Genomic DNA, 19403 nt, shown 5'->3' on the forward strand with positions numbered 1-19403 from the left:
CATCAGTGTTTCACAACATAAAAATATGAATAATTTATCCTGGAAAGGGTCTGATCATCTGTCACCTCAAAACATCCATACTGTCGAAGACTCTGGCATACCCCTCATCTGTGACAGAGCTCTCTGCATCCGAAAAAATGTTAATGTCAGCTCTGAGATGCACACATATCCAGTCAGATACAATGGCACAAAAAAAGCCCTCAGTAAGAAACACCTTATCACACTTCTCAGAGTGTGTAGTTTATTTCTGCCCTCTCATTATCAACACACACATACACACATTTACTCAAGCCCTGTGAGAAATACAATACAGTTAACATCACCCTTTGGTGGATACGCAATCATTATCACCCTGTGATATCCACAATAATCAGACACACACATTTATACACACTCTGCACCATCAATGGCTGTGGGGGTGCACGGTTACCTATATCCTGTGATACACAGTTAATCACACCCTTTGAGGGACAGACATTTATTCATAAACACTGTCAGAACGTGTTGGTGGTGAGGCTGGATTTTGTCTTTTTATCTACCTGGACTCAAAGTACTCATGCTTCCTTTCAGATCCAAGGCGTGTTTGGTCTCATGCGGAGTCCCTCCGTGTTTGTCGCAGGCCTCTATGCTTTTGAACCTTTAGGTAGCACCTCCGGCCAACTTCGCTCGCACAATCTGTCTCAGCTGTATGTGCTTTGCAGATGGTACCCAACTGGTCATCAGGTTTATTGGTAATATTGAAGAGGCTCACCTCTTCTTTCATTGCGGCAATGGCACACTATCATAACCTTAACTCGGATAAAACTGAAGTTATGATATCTGGCAGTTCTTCATGTATATGTATATGGGCGTCCAGCTGTTGGCCAATGTACAGTCCGTTCTACTACTGTGAAGAATCTTGTTCGGTAAAACGCTCTCTCTTAAACCCCAGTAATCTAAGGTTTCAGCTGCCTGCATCCTCCATCCTAAGGTGCTGAGGAAAATCCTGCCCTTTCTTCCTAAAGAATCACATTGATCTATCATTCAAGCAGTTGTAGAGTCTAGAATCGATCATGTGGATGACATCTATCTGGGCCTCCCTGCATGTGCCACTGTCAACTTCAGATTGTGCATAATGCAACAGCCTGCCTGCTCCTTAATTTGTGGTGTCATTCCTCCATCTCTGGCTACCTCACAGCATTACACTAGTTTACAAACAAAAAGGTAATATTTAAAAAATCTGTGCATCTGTTTAAAAGCCATTCATAAAATCGTCCCTCTATTTGTCCAGTGCACATATTCCAGGCATGTATCCTCCTATCTCATGTGCTCCTCTTTGGCTTGTTTAGGTCTTGCCTAAGACACCGCATGTGCTCTCTGCTGCGAGTCAAATATGATTACAGTGAGTTTAGAGCGCACTCATTAATTACCATTGGTTGGCTTGTCACTCACATTTGCTTACTTCTTATTCGCCAGTGTCGGTGGGCTTACCTTCCTCTTCTGGTATTTGTTCCTCTCCTGGAGCGGAGACCCCTTGTGTCCTTTCACTACTTGTTTTTCAAATGCTACTTTTTTCTTTTCGTTTAAGCACCGTAAGAGTGTGCATGAGTTTTCAACTGTATCCATTGTCTATTTAGTGTTCCTCTTTCTCGCTTGTGTTTCTCTCCTTCCCTCAATATACTTTCTCACTTCCTCCCCACCCACCCATCTTCCATTGCAGTTCTTACTTCCCCACCTCCCTCAATTATCGGTGTGCTTTCCCTTCCCCCGTTGTCCATTTGCTTCCACATCCCCGCCTTACGAAACTCTCCGATATCAGTTGGCTTCCCCATCCCTGCCCACCCTCAACTGCCCATTTGGTTCTGCATTTGCACGCCCACCCTCCATCCATTGTCCGCATGCTTCCCCATTGTTGTCCCTCACTTGCACTTATCGCCCCATACACAACTTTCTCTACTGCCCCCTCCTTCTGTGATGCCTCGTCCCCGGTCTGCACTCCACCCCAAAACACTCCCCATTTTGTATGCTTTTTAAAAAAAAAAGTGCATTAGCACAGTTGCGAAAAAGCACATTGCACACAGATCTCAGACTACCAAATAAAACAAGCATCAGAAAGCATAAAAGGAGACACGGCCTGGCGGGCGTGAAACTGAAAGTACAGCAGGCCGGCCGTGAATAATTAGGGGATGAGAAATGCGCTGGGAGGAGAAATGCAGAGCGCCCGCTGAGATGCTTGTGGGAGGGAGGCTGGGCTGCCTTTGATGTGGTAATGCGAGGCAGGCAGGCAGGTGGCTGGTGGCATTGTGCACGCGCTTTTTAGGGCTTGCGCTTGCGCAATGACCTAAAAAGCACACATGCACTGCATGGAATCGCCAGTGGTTAAACTCTGGATAAGCCACTATAGAGCTTCGTCAGCTATGCGCAAGCGCCTCAGCAGGCGAGCCCTAAAAAACCTCTTTTTCTAGGCACACTCATCTGTGTTGCTGTGCGACTTCAAAATTACGTGGCAGCCGTGTCATAGTGCTTTTCTTTCAACACTTTACATTATTTTCAGCCATGCTACTCAGCAGCGCAGCATAGCTAATAATCATTGCCAAAGACAAAAGGTCTCAAAGGCGAGACCTATTGGCTTTGCCAATGCAATTTGTCGAGCTGGCAAAGCTGTTTCCTATCAGGCTGCCACAGGCTGCAAAAACCAGGAATTCTTTTCCTTTAGAGCGCAGATGCCAGTAGCTACCTCAATAGGAGGACATTGAAAACCTGCTTTTCTTAAACTATCATTGTTACCTTGACTTACAGTATGTGTAACTGAACACCAGGACTACCCTGTACACCAGTTAACTCCACAAATATAATAATATATGGCGGAGGGCACACCATTATTCTCACCTTATGATGATCAAAGTTATTGACACAAACTTATTTTCACACTCCGTGGAACAGTGTTATTCAGTCCTGTGATACTTATTCACGCAGAATTCCTCCTTATATGACACAGTGATTTACAAACTGAAACATGATTATTCATTTCAAGTGATTCATGCATTACAGCTAACTGCATTGTATGGGCTACAGTTATTTACACTTTGTTTGTTATCCATTATTCTCCCACCCGCCGCACCATGGGCCTCATTTATGAGGCCGTGCGTCACTTTTACGCCGCCGGTGCGTCACTTTTTGTGACGCACCAGTGGCGTAAAAAATGCGTCTTGTTGCGCCATATTTACAAAGTGACGTATCTAGGTAGATGCGTCACTTTGTAATCCCCTGTGCCACATTATACCTGCGCCAGGTATAATGTATGCAAGGGGGGGTATTGACGCAAGGAAGGGTCGTAGAAGTGACGCAGTGAAATCTATGAGTTTTCACTGCGTCACTTTTAGGACTCCGTTGCATCAAAATCTTGCGCCTGCCTCACAGCAGGCGTAAGACTGACGCAGGCCCTTTCACATGGAGCTTGCCCCAAGTGAAAGGACACATTGCTGGAGTTGCGTCACTTTTGTGACACACTCCAGCAATGCGTCACTTTTGTGCCTACAGATACGTCATAAATACTGACGTGTCTGTAACTCCTTGCGACATGATGCGCCATACTGTAAATATGACGCACCATTTGTGTCGCAAGGAGGGCGCAATGAAAAGTGACGCATCGCTGTTTTCACGCAGCGATGCGTCACTTTTCATAAATGAGGCCCCATCTCTATAGTTCATAGAACCAAGAATGTTACATGCGCCCTACTTGGGCCCACCTATTGTGTTTGTGTGTGCTTTGGGGAAGAATGCGGACATCCAATCCAATCCATGCTCCGGGCCTGCTTTTTGGCTCACTGGTTCATCCGCGTCAAACAGGGCTCCTCTGACTCCAGCCTGGTGCTAGGGAATGACCCAAATTGTGCCCTCAGATGTTTGCCTTTAAATCTGTTTTAGGGCTCTCATTTGCTTCGGAGCAGTTTTCAGTCTTTACTGTGGTGTTTCCTCACATTTAAATTAACCAGCCTTCTTTCTGTAGTTTCTGGTCGGCTGCCTGCAGAAGTTTTGTTGTGCTGCCTCTGCAGCTTTCAGCTTTGTTATATAAGTACATCATATGTGTTTTCCATTTATGAATCGACCTGGATTTTTTAAATATCTGTCTGTCCTTCTTGGCACACCATTTCTTGGTTTTACCTGTTTCCTGAATAGTGCTTTTAGTCTCTGCCAGGAGTGTCACTTACCTACCATCTTCGAGCTTCCAAGCTTCATGCTAGCATCTCCTGCAGTCAGCTTGTGTGGTTATCCTGTTTTCAGATCGCCCTGTGTTGGCAGGAAACATACGGTTTCCATGTCTTCGCTGCTTTTCCATGCGTCTTACCTGTGCTTGCTTCCTGTGCCTGGCTGCAGTCACTCCTTGGTACTGCTCTGTGCCTGTACTCATGATGTTCTGCTTATCTTCTTCCTGCAACTTATCTTGTACTACTGAGGATATTCTCTTTCTTTCTATGAACTATGGTAGCCGCTTTTCCATTCTCTTATCTATTAAACTTCGGTGGTTACCTTTTCTTTCTCTATCTCTGGATCTTGGTAGCCACCTTTCCTCTAGTTTCCAGTCTCAGCTCTGTTGACCAGGTTGGCTCCATTCGTTCAACTACAGTCAGGTCTCTGGGTTCTCCTTGAGTCCGGATGGTTGGGCCAGATGTAGCAGGCCAAATAGCAATCTTAAATGCCGAAATTCTCAGAATTTCAGCCTTTGCAATCACAATTTGGCTTTGAGCAATGCAGGTAAGATTAAACATACTCGCAAAATAAGGAATCGCAAAAATTGAGATTCCCTATTTAGCGATTGCATTTTTGCGATTCCTTAAATGCAATGTAAGTAGCACAAAAGAAAGTGCACTTTAGCCTTAAGGAATTGCTAATTACCACCAACTTCAAGTTATTGGTAGTTAGCGATTTCCTTTAAAAACGCACTTTTTTGCTTTTTTTAAAGTGCCATGTGGCACACAATCATGCCCTTAGGGCATGTATGTGCGCCACATGTGCACACATGCACATTTCAGGGGTGCAACAGGGTGTCCTTTTGGAACACTTGCACCCATGAAATTGCGCCTGCAATTTGCGATTGCCTCTTGGTTACTCGCAAATTGCGGTCACAAATCCTATTCATTCCTATGGGCCTCTTGGCCCATAGGAATGACTGGGATGGTATTCATTGATTGCAAATCTCAATTTGTGATTCGCAATTAAGGAATATTAGGGAAACGCAAATATTTTTGCGATTCCTACGTACATTCAATTTAGCGAGTCCTTAATCGCTATTAAGGACTTGCTAAATTGAATTTACCTACATCTGGCCCTAAGTGGCATCTTCGAAGTGACTTTCTCATGAGACACAGAGTAAAGCCGACCGAGCAGTTATTCACAGCCTGTGGAATACACAGCTATTCACATGGGGAAGGAGGGGTAGAACCGACACAGCGCTGTAGGGCCTATGATGAAAACAGGTGCTTACACTCTAGGTTAGTTCACAGCATGTAATACACACAATTGGTCTCACACTTTGGTACACACTCATTTATTAAAATTGTGGGACTGTACGCAGTCACACGCCGTGATGTAGATTTATTCCCACAATTTGAGGCTCACAGAGTTATTCTGAGTTATTCCACACTCTGATGCTCACACATTTATGCAAGCAATGTAAAACCCATGTATTCACCTTCTATGGAACTAGGGCTTACACCACTATTCACACCCAGCAATACCCACCATAGGGGAGATGGTCACTCTAAATGTGTGAAATAGACAGTTTTTCGCACTGTGTTGGACGCAGTCATTTACACTTGGTTTCAAACAATTATTCACACCCATCAGGGTTCACAGAGACATTCACACTCTTTGATATACCCTGTAAATCACCCCCATATGAACGACAGTTATTCACACCCTGTGATAAAGACACCTATTCACACTCTGTAGCACACACACATTTTTTCATATCCTATGATCTACATTTCACACGCTCTGTAATGCTTAGATATGACACAATATGCACATTTACATATAATAACCAGTATAAGTAGCAAAAATGTAAAATTCTACATATTAATACCCACATCACTGAAATCACCCACTCAGAGAGAGCCCACACCCCATATTTATGCAGGTGACAAGCAGGGTGTTGTGGGGAGTCTGGCATGAGGCGGGGCTCACGGTGATAGACAGCTCTACTATAAAGTGCCAAGAAGCGGGAATACTTTTCACAAGTTTTAACTGATATAAAAAGTAGGAGACATTCTCCTGCCTGCCTGTCTCCACCAGGCTCAGTTTGGGTGAGTGCAGGGGACAGTGGGGTGTCTGAAAGGGAGGGGTCCCAAAAGGCATCCTAAAGCGTAGACAGCATTACACAAAAGACTGAAGGTAGCAAGGGCCAGCGCTGGAGACAAGACGGGGTGGAAAGCCCTATGGGATGAGAGATGTACAGGGCATTTGGTGGTGTGTATGTGCGTATAATTCACATGCAGCATGTTTAGAACACACCCTTAATTGCCCCTTTTAAGAGTTATGACCAAACGCTGTACTGGCACCACATGCTATGCCGGAGGGAGGAAATGACCCCTGGTTAGGGCAAGTGAGACACAGAGGCAGGTTGAGACAGGCAGGCGGTTTACGGTTATTTACAGAGAGGCTCCTCCATGTTTGATCCACATCGATAGACCTGGGGTACAACTTCTGGCAGATACACTCAACCTGGAAGTAATATATGGCCACCAGTGTTCCTCTATCTGGAAGATGTTGATGAAGAACCTGCAGGTAGATCTGCCCTCAGTGGTGGATGGGGTGGAGATATGTGCATGGCTGGACCCACCAAACCCCTGATACAACAGACAGATGTTTATAGACACCACTCCCACCTCGCATGGTCTTCTACAGCACGTAAGGATTGATCGAACAGCTGAGCCCCCCTCTACTTGTGCAGCAGATGGGCAGAGGTGGGAACAACTGCTGGCTGTGCAAGCTCTTCTACTTGCACTGCAAGCTGGAGTGACAGAATCCTATGTCTGTCGAGACCACCTCTTACCGGTACATCAGTATGCGGACGCGAGCCACTGCTAACAGTACACCAGTCCTCTTCTTGTACAACAGGAGGACGTGGACATCAGCCCCTGCTGGCATAGCACCAGTCTATAACTTGTATGGCAAGTGGCCGCAGACAAGAGTCATTGCAGGCAAGGACTCATCGCTTGACTTGAACATCAAGTGGAGGTGGACAAGAGTCATTGCAGGCAGGGACCCATCCCTTGACTTGAACATCAAGTGGAGGTGGACAAGAGTCATTGCAGGCAGGGACCCATCCCTTGACTTGAACATCAAGTGGAGGTGGATAGGTTCTGCTGCCTGCGTGAGGCGCCTTTTATTTGTACAGCAAGTGGACGCGGCTTCCATCGCAGTGGTTGCGGCCTAGCTTCTCGCCCTGTTCTGATACCAAGCAGCGCACCAGTGGTAGGTTATGCTGGTGCAGGGATGAGGCTGCAGTTGCAGCGTTGTTGAAGTGGTTGTCAGCACAGTTATCCCGCGACGGGTTGGAGAGCCGGCGGCGAGAGCGCAGTTCACGGCGGTCAGAGAGCTGCTGCCGGAGGTCAGAGACACGTTCTTCTTTCTACAGAAAGAGAGAGAGAGGGGATAGTGCATGAAAAGCAGAGAAGAGATATGACAAAGATCCACACTTGTAAGATTACATTTCTTGAGCATTCTCCCTCTTTGTTGCAAGTCAGGTTGAACCCTTCAAAGCGATTCTCTTTGGGTCTGTGTCCTAAAACATTTCCCATGAGTAGCCATGACATAATCCTGACTCATTCCAGACTCCAGAATTACCTACTAGTGGAAAAGGTTTGTAAATGGGGCCCTGTGTGTGCATGCATGTTTGGGTGTCTGCTCATGGACACCCCGCCGCAGTCTGAATTTACTGATGCCTGTCTTTTCTTTTTCTGTATAACAAGCAACTTAGCATAAATATGTCATCCCATGATTTTCCAAAACCCTCGGCCAGTGTAGTAGCAGCCTCTCAACCATGGTGGACATTGGAGGAAACAGCAGGAATGAAACTGCACTAGAAGTTCCAGCTAGAGCTGCAGCACACACGAAAAGAGGAATATGCCTTCCAGGATTGTTTTTGTGCAGGAAAGTGTCCCTTCTGGCACAAAAATAATCCTGCATGCAACACTTGCTGCGCTGCACTGCGGCACAGGCTCATACATGAGCCCCTATGTATCTTTGTGCTACTGGCTTACCTGCTTTCTTTGCAGTTTAGAATAAATAATTTAACTATACCTTAAGTAGGAAGTCTCATGTGGTGATGGTTGAAGGTCTTCACTCTCTCCATCATGCTGGCTAGTGCAGAGAACTAGGGCCATATGTATCATGCAAAATCGCAATCGCAAAGGCCGAAATTCGCAGAATGTATGAAGCAAAACTGGTGCAAAATAAGGAATCACAAAATTTGCGATTCCTTATTTTGCAATTGCATTTAAGGAATCGCAAATTTTGCGATTCCTTAAATGCAATGCATGTAGCAAAAAATGTTTGCAAAATGCCCTTAAGGAATCGCAAATTACCACCAACCTCTAGTTGGTGGTAAGTTGCGAATTCCTTGAAAAATGCAAATTTTTGCATGTTTCAAAGTGCCATGTGACGCACATACATGCCCTGAGGGCATGTATGTGCGCCACATGTGCACCCAAGCATATTTCAGGGGTGCAACTGGGTGTCCTTTGGACACCCCTGCACCCTTGAAATTATTCTCAATTTGCGATTAGCAAATTGCGAATCGCAAATTGAGAATAACTTCCCATTCATTCCTATGGGCCTCCTGGCCCATAGAAATGAATGGGAAAGTATTCCTTAATTGCGATTCGCAATTTGCGAATCGCAATTAAGGAATTTTAAGGAATCGCAAAAAAATGCGATTTTGTACATACATACCCATTTGCGATTCTCAAATAGCGATTTCTTAAAAATCGCTATTTGAGAATCGCAAATGGGTATCTTGATACATATGGCCCCTAGTGTCAATCTTTATGTGTAATCAGGTACAGGAAACTGAAAGCAGAATCTGCCACATATATTAAACCCCTCCTCACCTCAGAGATAATCTTCTCCAGTTCCCGGTTTTCTTTCTCCAGCAGACGGGACTTCTCCTCCTCGTTGTTGTTGGTGGAGGAGCCTGTCTTCATCGTGTCCTGTTGCTCTGACTGCCACTCCCCACGGGTGATCAGACGGCGCATCTGAGAAGAAAGCAAAAACGAAATATGCAGTGAGACAAGTTACTTGTTTTGGTGCTCTGTCTAACCGAGTGTTTCCTTCCAGAGATGCTCCGCAAATAAACATGACACTCTGGATGCCTCTAGCACTAGACACAACACTTTAGAGGATACCTGTAGATCGAAGTGGATCAGCAACTGCGCGGACGAATTCGCCCCACTGAGGACCCCGCCCAGCAGACCCGGCAGCAAGAAGGCCCCATGGTTCACCGACGAACTCAAGAGCTCCAAGAAGAACTGCCGAGCCCTCGAGAAAGCCTGGAGAAGGGAACCAACACCGGACAACATGACCACCCTCAAGCTTGCCACTCGGAAGCACCACCAACTGATCCGCGCCACCAAGAAAACTGCATTCAAGGACCGGCTGGACAACAACGCACACAACTGCAAGGAACTCTTCAACATCGTGAAAGAGCTCTCCAACCCCAACACCGGAAACAACGACATCACCCCATCGCAAGACCTCTGCAACTCCCTCGCCTCCTACTTCCACAACAAGATCGCGGACATACACAACAGCTTCAGCACCCAACCGACGCATGCCACGACCGAACCACCGCCCCCCACCACCACCCTCCGCGCCTGGACTCCGATCAGCACCGAAGACACCGTCCGCATGATGAACTCCATCCACTCCGGATCTCCAACCGACCCCTGCCCTCACCACGTCTTCAACAAGGCCGACGCTGTCATCGCACCCCACCTGCGGGACATCATCAACACCTCCTTCGACGCCGCCACCTTCCCGGAGAGCTGGAAGCACGCCGAACTCAGCGCCCTACTCAAGAAACCTACAGCGGACCCCACCGAACTCAAGAATTACCGCCCCATCTCGCTCCTCCCGTTTCCAGCCAAAGCCATCGAGAAGACCGTCAACAAACAGCTGGCCGCCTTCCTCGAGACAAATGGATCCCTCGACCGCTCACAGTCTGGCTTCCGAGCCAACCACAGTACCGAGACCGCCCTCACCGCTGCCACCGATGACATCCGAGCCCTGATGGACAACGGGGAAACAGCGGCCCTCATCCTCCTAGACCTCTTGGCGGCATTCAACACTGTCTGCCACCGCACCCTAGTGCAGCGCCTCAGCAACGTCGGAATCCAGGAGAAGGCACTGGAATGGATCATCTCCTTCCTCGACGGAAGAACTCAGAGAGTACGTCTACCACCGTACAAGTCAGAGGCCACCGAAGTCATCTGCGGCGTCCCTCAAGGATCCTCGCTGAGCCCCACCCTCTTCAACGTCTACATGAGCCCCCTCGCGGCCATCGCACGGCAACACAACCTCAACATCATCTCCTACGCTGACGACACCCAGCTGATCCTCTCCCTGACCAACGACCCCGCCGCCGCCAGAGCCAACCTTCACGAAGGGATGAAAAACGTAGCCGAGTGGATGACGACCAGCCGCCTGAAACTGAACTCAGACAAGACGGAAGTCCTCATCCTGGGCTCCTCGCCCTCCGCCTGGGACGACTCCTGGTGGCCCCCCGCCCTGGGCACCGCACCCAAACCGACAGACCACTCACGCAACCTGGGCTTCCTCCTGGACTCCTCCCTCTCCATGACCAGACAAGTCAACGCCGTCTCCTTGTCGTGCTTCAACATCCTGCGCATGCTACGGAAGATCTTCCGGTGGATCCCCACAGAGACCAGGAAGACGGTCGCCCAGGCCCTCGTCACCAGCCGACTGGACTACGGCAACGCCCTCTACGCCGGAACCACCGCCAAGCTCCAGAAGAGACTCCAGCGGATACAGAACACCTCAGCCAGACTCATCCTCGACATCCCACGACACAGCCACATCTCCGGACATCTGAGAAACCTGCATTGGCTCCCCGTCAACAAAAGAATCACCTTCCGTCTCCTCACCCATGCACACAAAGCCCTACACGATCAAGGCCCGAGCTACCTCAACAACCGCATCAACTTCTACGCTCCCAAGCGCCATCTCCGATCAGCCAGTCATGCCCTCGCCGCCGTCCCCCGCATCCGAAGAACGACAACAGGAGGAAGGTCCTTCTCCTACATGGCCGCCAAGACCTGGAACTCCCTCCCACCCGACCTGCGCCTGACCCAAGACCACCTCTCCTTCAGGAAGAAGCTCAAGACCTGGCTGTTCGAGCAGTAGCAGCAACCCCCCCCCCCCAAGCGCCTTGAGACCCTCCGGGTAAGTAGTGCGCTCTACAAATTTCTTGATTGATTGATTGATTGATAGAGCTCAAAACAATATTTCTGTTGTGGCCTACAGAAATCGATACAACATTCTAGATAAAGCCTTCTGAGCAGGCCAAAATGTTCTAGATGAAACCTCAGGAAAACTCAATACACTAGGAGAGCCCACTATTCCAGGCAGGGTTCCATGACAAAATATTGTGTTAAAAATATCGAGGCACATCAATATTGTGACAAAAATATTGTTTAAATGAATACCATTTTCCTATACTTATAATAGTATATTGTGTAAAATATCCAAAACAAGGCAGGAATATTGATTACTCAAAATACATTTACACTGTAAAGCAATATTTTAATAATACTACAGTTAAACGTAATACAATGTAAACTACATAATTTTAATGAATTACAGACACGTTTATACATAAAAAACAGTAAGACAATTTTTCAAATGCATTAAAATTAAAGAGTAAAAATAAAGTTAATTAAAAATTTTACAAAATGTATACAACTCCACAAAAAAATAAAATGTAAATGTAAACATAGGACTTTAATAAATAAATATATATATGTATATATGTGTAATTATATTATCAACATATTTTCAATAAAAAATCTCGAAAAAGCAATTAGGAAAATATATATACCAAAATATAACAATGAAACTAATATAATAAATATAAAAATTCAGTTAAAAAAATAATATGGACCATAAAAATAGAAATATTAAAAAGAATTAAACATACGATATTAAGTAGCCATAAAAGAAATTACTGCAAATGCCGGTCACAAACATTACATTAAGAGGCTGATTATGAATGTGGTTCGAGGCTTTCTGACCGACATGGTCGTTTTGCAATCCAACGGCCTAATTTCCATGTCGGCGGTCGGAACGGAGAACCCACCGGTTATTCCGAGGAGGTTCCGACTGGCTCTTGAAGTCTTCCGGCTGGTCGGAATCGCACCGTATGGACGGCGTTTCCGTCGTCGGGATTACGATGTCGGTTTCCCATAGCCTTTCAGTGCCGGCCTTTCCGATATGGAAAGGCTCTCGGAAAGTGACTTTGGGGGTCCCTACCAAGGCCCCCTTGCCTCAGAGGCCTAAAGTTGTTGGCCACAGGGTGCAGGCTTTTACACATACCCCTTTTCTTTATGGGTGCCTGTGTTACATCTGGTTTAAGGCCATAACACAAGCTCCCTTAGATTAATGGGAGTATCCGACCGACCAGTGTTCGGTTGCATCTTAATCAGACAGTCGGAATCGCTGACTGGAGGTTGGTTGTTCCGAGATGGTGTCAGTTGGAGGCAACTCTGACTAACATTGTAATAAGCCCCAAAGTATTTTACTTTCATTGGATTATTTTACTATTCCCCACTCTATCATATGAAACAGTAAGGTAAGTGTTGGACTTCGGAGATGTTATAGTTACTTTTCCTCATCCTGTCTAAACAACAGCAGGGAAAGTGTTGGACTCTGGAGGGGTTAGATTTAATACTCACACTTCAATCCAAGCAACTGTATGGACAGTGTTGTACTCTGGAGGGTTACATTTAGTATTCCTGCTCCAGTCTTTGCAACAGTAGAGAAAGTGTTGTACTCCGGAGGGGTTACGTTTCCTATTAACACTTCAGTCCAAGCGACAGTTCAGAAAATGTAGGACATTGAAGGAACAATATATAACATTCCACCTCCTAATCATTTTGTACAAAACATTTAAATAACGAGAATAAAAAATAAAATCATATTCTGAATAAAAAATACATGTTATGTATTACTAAAAGTAAATTAGAAAATATGCAACACTATTAAAAAAAAACTTGTGATAACATTTACTTCCCTACCACAAAAAAACAGGATCACCAAAAAGACATTACTGATTACAATTTTGGCGGTGCAGGAGCAGATGGCACGCAACAGCCACACTCCCACACCGCCAAAACTTACTGCCGCCCGCCTGATTACAAGTATTTTTGTGGTCTTGCAGACAGAGGCATTGGTGGTCCTGCGGCAGTGTAGTTTAAAGGCTGATGGTGAGCCTTAAACTGCACAGTTGCGGGACCGCCAGTGCACATTCCTGCATGGGAAGAAATGCACCATGTCGTGAATTCCTTCCTGTGCAGGAACTGGGGGTGTAAAAATACAGGGGAGCACAACATGTGCCCCCTGCATGCAGTCCTCTACGCCAGCAGTTTCATGGAGATAGAACCTCAATGAGACAGCTGGCGGTGAGGAAAGTCATAATATGCTTGCCGGTGCCTCAGGGCACCACCAGGCATATTGTGGTCCTTAGACTGCCGGGCCACTGCACCCTGGTGGTTGCGGCGGTGCAATGGGGGTCCGATCGACTAGTCATAATAGGGAGGTCTGACCGCCGGTGCAGCGGTGACTGGACCACCACCGGCTGGGCTCCAGAAGTCTGGCGGACCGTGGACCACCAGACTCATAATCAGGTCGTGAATAGTAAATACATATTAAATACATTAAATATTAAATAGATTAAATACAATAACAAAAATGTTAAAAAGGAAAAATACATTTTACAACAATATTAAAACATTTAATCCTATATTATTCAATGAAAGAAAGTGCGTACTATTTCCAACACTAAACAAAAGAATATTCAATTAATCAAGTAAATATAATTAACCATTAGTTCAAAGAATACTGTAATTTCAAAACCTTCCCACCCTATTATGCTCCAAATCCTCCAACCTGCTACTAAATTATACATTACTCACAAACATGTAAATGTTTAAATATACTGTACAATTAAAAAAAAGACATTAATAGAATTATAATATAAAACAATTTACATAATCATGAATTAAACACTAAGGACCTCATTATGATATCGGTTGGAAACTAAAACCAACCGACTCTTTGACGGAATCGGTTCTGACCGACTAGTGTTCGGTGAGTCCGAATGACTAATTACGATGCTTCTGAACACCGTTCGGAAAGTCTCCCACTGACTTCATTGGAAACCTGTGTTCCGACCTACAACACAGGCTCCCATTCAAAAATTGTGGTAGCTGCGGAAAACCTTGCACCCTGTGGTGGGCACCCCATGGTGCCTACCTCATTGTGCATGTTAGCATTCATATAAAATTAGTAGTAATTTAAAAATCGTCCTACTCTATTCCCCAACAAAAACCAACAAACCGCTGCTACAATAAAAAAATTATGAACATTTAAAAAAGTAACTATCTAGAAAAAATAAAAAAGCGAAACTTAAATGCATAAAATAACTAATAAACAACTGAACAATGAAAATAAATATCAATTACATATTTGATTAACAATACCAATTTAACAACATTAAATTAATTATAATTTAAATTACTTCCCAACCTATTTCCCTACAATCACAACCTTCTACTACATTAAACATTACTAACTTTAAAAAATGTGACATTTCAAAATATAGTACAAATAATAATAACCACTATACTAACAATAATAACACCTACAATTATTATTTTATTTAATATATAATAAATAATCAAAAAAAATATTTTTGCAACTATGGTTACGTAAATGATAGTAAATCAAACAATGTTATATACCCGTGGCACTCATAGTTCGGCCGGCAGGCCACCAGCGGCCCGGCAGGCCTTCCTTGGTGTCCCACGGACCTTGCAGGTAATGTACCCATGGCCCTCAGAGAGAGAGAGAAAGTGGAGAGAGAGAGAGAGTAGAGGGAGAGAGATATAAGAGAGAGAGAGAGAGAGAGAGAGAGAGAGAGGAGCAAGAAAGACAGTGGCAAGAGAGTGGAGAGAGTAGAGAGAGAGAGACTGACTGACTGAGAGACTGACTGACAGAGAGAGAGAGACTATCAGAGACTGACTGACTGAGGGAGAGAGACATGGAGAGAGACTGACTGGCAGAGAGAGACTGACAGAGAGAGAGAGAGAGACTGACAGAGAGACTGACAGAGAGACTGACTGACAGAGTGACTGACAGACAGAGACTGACAGAGAGGGAGACTGAGAGGGAGAGAGAGAGAGAGAGAGAGAGAGACTGACTGACTGACTGAGGTAGAGAGAGAGACTGACTGACTGAGGGAGAGAGAGACTGACTGACTGAGAGAGAGACTGACTGACTGACAGAGAGAGAGAGACAGACTGAGAGACAGAGAGACTGACTAACTGACAGAGACTAACTGACAGAGACTGACTGACAGAGAGACTGACTGACAGAGAGTGAGAGAGACTGACAGAGAGAGACAGACTGACAGAGAGAGAGAGAGACTGACTGACAAGAGAGAATGATTGACAGAGAGACTGACAGACAGAGACTGACAGAGAGGGAGACTGGGAGAGAGAGACACTGACTGACTGAGAAAGAGACTTACTGACAGAGAGAGATAGAGACTGACTGACAGAGAAAGACTAACTGAGTGAGAGACTGACTGACAGACAGAGAGAGAGAGACTGAGTGACTCAAGGGAGAGAGACTGACTGAGGGAGGGAGAGAGAGACTGACTGACTGAGGGAGAGAGATACAGACAGAGAGAGAGAGAGAGACTGACTGAGAGAGACGGACTGACTGAGAAAGAGAGTTGACTAAGAGAGACTGACTCACTAAGAGAGAGAGAGACTGACTAAGAGAGAGAGAGAGACAGACTGACAGAGAGAGACTGACAGAGAATGACAGGGAGAGACTGACTGAGAGAGAGGTTGACTGACTGAGACTGACAGAGAGAGACTAAATGACTGACTCAGGGAGAGAGAGACAGACTGAGAGAGACAGAGAGAGAGACTCGCGGAGAGAGACTGACTGACTAACAGAGACTGACTGACTGAGAGAGACTGACGGAGGGAGAGAGACTGACTAAGAGAGACTGACTGAATTAGAGAGAGAGAGATACTGACAGAGAGAGAGAGAGAGAGAGACTGACAGAGAGAGAGAGAGAGAGAGAGAGAGAGACTGACTGAGAGAGAGAATGACTGACTAAGACTAACTGAGGGAGAGACTGAGACTGACTGAGAGAGAGACTTATTGACTAACAGAGAGAGACTGACTAAGAGAGAGAATGTGTGAGAGAGTGACAGTCTGACAGAGAGAGACTGACAGAGAGACTGTCTGACAGAGTGAGACTGTGACAGAGTGACTGTCTGACAGAGAGAGACACTGACATAGAGATAGACTGACTGAGAGAGACTGACTGACTAAGAGAGACTGACTGGCTAAGAGAGAGTGACTGACACAGAGAGAGAGAGATTGACTGACTGAGAGAGAGAGACTGACAGAGAGTGACTGGCTGACTGAGAGACTGGCTGACTGGCTGAGAGAGAGAGACTAACTGACTGAGAGAGAGACTGACCGAGAGACTGACTGACTGAGAGAGAGAGAGATTATCAGAGACTGACTGACTGAGGGAGAGAGACATGGAGAGAGACTGACTGGCAGAGAGAGACTGACTGAGAGAGAGAGAGAGACTGACAGAGAGAGACTGACAGATTGACAGAGAGACTGACTGACAGAGTGACTGACTGAGAGAGAGAGAGAGACTGACTGACTTAGAGAGAGACTGACTGACCGAGGGAGAGAGAGACTGACTGACTTAGAGAGAGACTGACGGACTGAGAGACAGAGAGACTGACTAACTGACAGAGAATGACTAACGGACAGAGACTGACTTACAGAGAGACTGACTGACAGAGAGTGAGAGCGACTGACAGAGAGAGACAGACTGACAGAAAGAGAGAGAGAGAGAGAGAGAGAGAGAGAGAGAGACTGACTGAGAGAGAGACTGACTGATGGATAGACGCACTAGAAGAGACTGACAGACAAGAGACTGACAGAGAGGGAGACTGAGAAAGAGAGAGACACTGACTGACTTAGAGAGAGACTTACTGACTGAGAGAGAGACTGACTGAGAGAGAAAGACTGACTGAGAGAGAGACTGACTGACAGACAGAGAGAGAGACTAAGTGACTGAGGGAGAGAGACTGACTGACTGAGGGAGGGAGAGAGAGACTGACTGACTAAGGGAGAGAGATACAGAGAGAGAGTGAGAGAGAGTGAGAGAGACTGACTGACTGACTAAGAGAGACGGACTGACTGAGAAAGAGAGTTGACTAATAGAGAGAGAGACTGACTGACTGAAAGAGAGAGAGAGACTAAATGACTGACTCAGGGAGAGAGACAGACAGAGAGACAGAGCGAGAGACTTGCGGAGAGAGACTGACTGACTAACAGAGACTGACTGACTGAGAGAGACTGACTGACAGAGAGACTGACTGACTGAGAGAGAGACTGACTGACGTAGAGAGAGAGAGATACTGACAGAGAGAGAGAGAGAGACTGACAGAGAGAGAGACTGACTGAGAGAGAGAATGACTGACTAAGACTAACTGAGGGAGAGACTAAGACTGACAGAGAGAGACTGACTGACTAACTGAGAGAGAGACTGACTAAGAGAGAGAATGACAGAGAGTGACTGTCTGACAGGGAGAGACTGACAGAGAGACTGACTGACAGAGAGACAGTCTGACAGAGAGAGACTGTCTGACAGAGAGATAGACCGACGGAGAGAGACTGACTGACTGAGAGAGACTGACTGGCTAAGAGAGTGACTGACTGAGAGAGAGAGAGACTGACTGACTGAGAGAGAGAGAGACTGACTGACAGAGAGTGACTGACTGACAGAGAGAGAGACTGACTGACTGAGAGACTGACTGGCTGAGAGAGAGAGACTAACTGACTGAGAGAGAGACTGACAGAGAGACTGACTGACTGAGAGAGAGAGAGAGAGAGAGACTGACTGACAGAGAGAGTGAGAGACTGTGATGGGATTGGGGTCAAAGTGTGTATGAAGATAGGCAATTCCTCTTAAGATTGCTACTGTGTGCTAATAAAAATGCATTATCAAAATGTACTCTTTGTAATTACATCTGCTTTTGAAATACTGCATTGTCGCATTGTTTAATGATTTGAAACGGGTCTGATTTTTTTCTACTCTAGCCCCACCCCCCACTGATGCCACCCCCACTGACCCCACCCCTACTGGTGCGGCACTCGGCCACAAACCTCACTGTAATTTTGGCCCCCGACAGAAAGTTTGTGAGTACCCATGTTATATACCAAAATAAAAAAAGATATTCTTGCCAATGATATTCTGTTACACGATACCTCCGGACAAATAATATTTTTGACACAATATGTATGTATCGCAAAATTAAAAACTTGATATTTTGTCCAAACACCTCTAGAACTTGGCAGAGTACTTGAGGCAAGGTTTTCAACTTGGGAATGCACTATGTCCAAGATGAGGCTTTACCAATGACAAGAACACAACTTCCCTTTTTCTGTTGCCTGTACCTCTCCACTGCACCCCAACATTGTTTTTGCTCCCCTGATGGCCAGGTCACACTGTTTGGCACATAGACGTCAAAAGATAGGGTACACACTTGATGTAATCTCTCACATTTTGTCTCTATTTAAGAACTACCAGTCACGCACCTTTGGAACAAAGAGTACCACCAGTGTGATGTAGGCCGAGAACACCACAGCCAGTGCAGCAAACGCAAAGGCAGCATCCTGCTGGCTGTTCAGGATCATAGTGACCGGAGCTGTGATGAGACAGAGAACCTGTAGGAATGGGAGGAATATTAGAGTTTGTATTAGCTGCAGAGAAGAACCATTATACATTGACCCGGAGAGCACATTGATGAATAAAAAGCCAGTTGATTCTAGTATCACTCATCCAAGTATTACTATTTCTAAAATCCCAATATCCAAATTACATCTTTTTGAGGTACCTCAGACTGTGGTCAATGCTGTCTTTAGTCATCCTAAGGTTTACCTCTAGTTGTTCCATGATGGTCAAAGTTGGTATTTCATAAAGTTTATGTGATGAGGATGAGAGAGGGTGAGACACTATTATGGCTTTAGTTGATTAGGACGGGGGTGAGTGAGTCACTAAAAAAAAACCTTCAGGTGACAGA

At 45.7% G+C, this 19403-nt stretch overlaps 1 protein-coding gene across 3 annotated transcripts in view; it reads right to left on the reverse strand.

The window, feature by feature from the left end:
* Positions 1 to 3676: 3676 nt before the first annotated feature.
* GABBR1 (gamma-aminobutyric acid type B receptor subunit 1) overlaps positions 3677 to 19403 on the reverse strand; it is a 750676-nt gene continuing 734949 nt past the window's right edge. For 2 of the 3 annotated variants that reach the window (XM_086924382.1, XM_086924381.1), the window contains 3 exons: positions 18919 to 19047; positions 9093 to 9236; positions 3677 to 7612 (listed from right to left, as the gene is read on the reverse strand). In XM_086924382.1, coding sequence (XP_086780508.1) covers positions 7367 to 7612; positions 9093 to 9236; positions 18919 to 19047 — 519 coding nt within the window. In that variant the 3' untranslated portion in view covers positions 3677 to 7366. The remainder of the gene's footprint in view (positions 7613 to 9092; positions 9237 to 18918; positions 19048 to 19403) is intronic. The other variant, XR_015296080.1, reaches the window with a different exon arrangement.

This window comes from Lissotriton vulgaris, chromosome 5, assembly GCF_964263255.1.
Source record: "Lissotriton vulgaris chromosome 5, aLisVul1.2, whole genome shotgun sequence".
Taxonomy (NCBI): Eukaryota; Metazoa; Chordata; class Amphibia; order Caudata; family Salamandridae; genus Lissotriton; species Lissotriton vulgaris.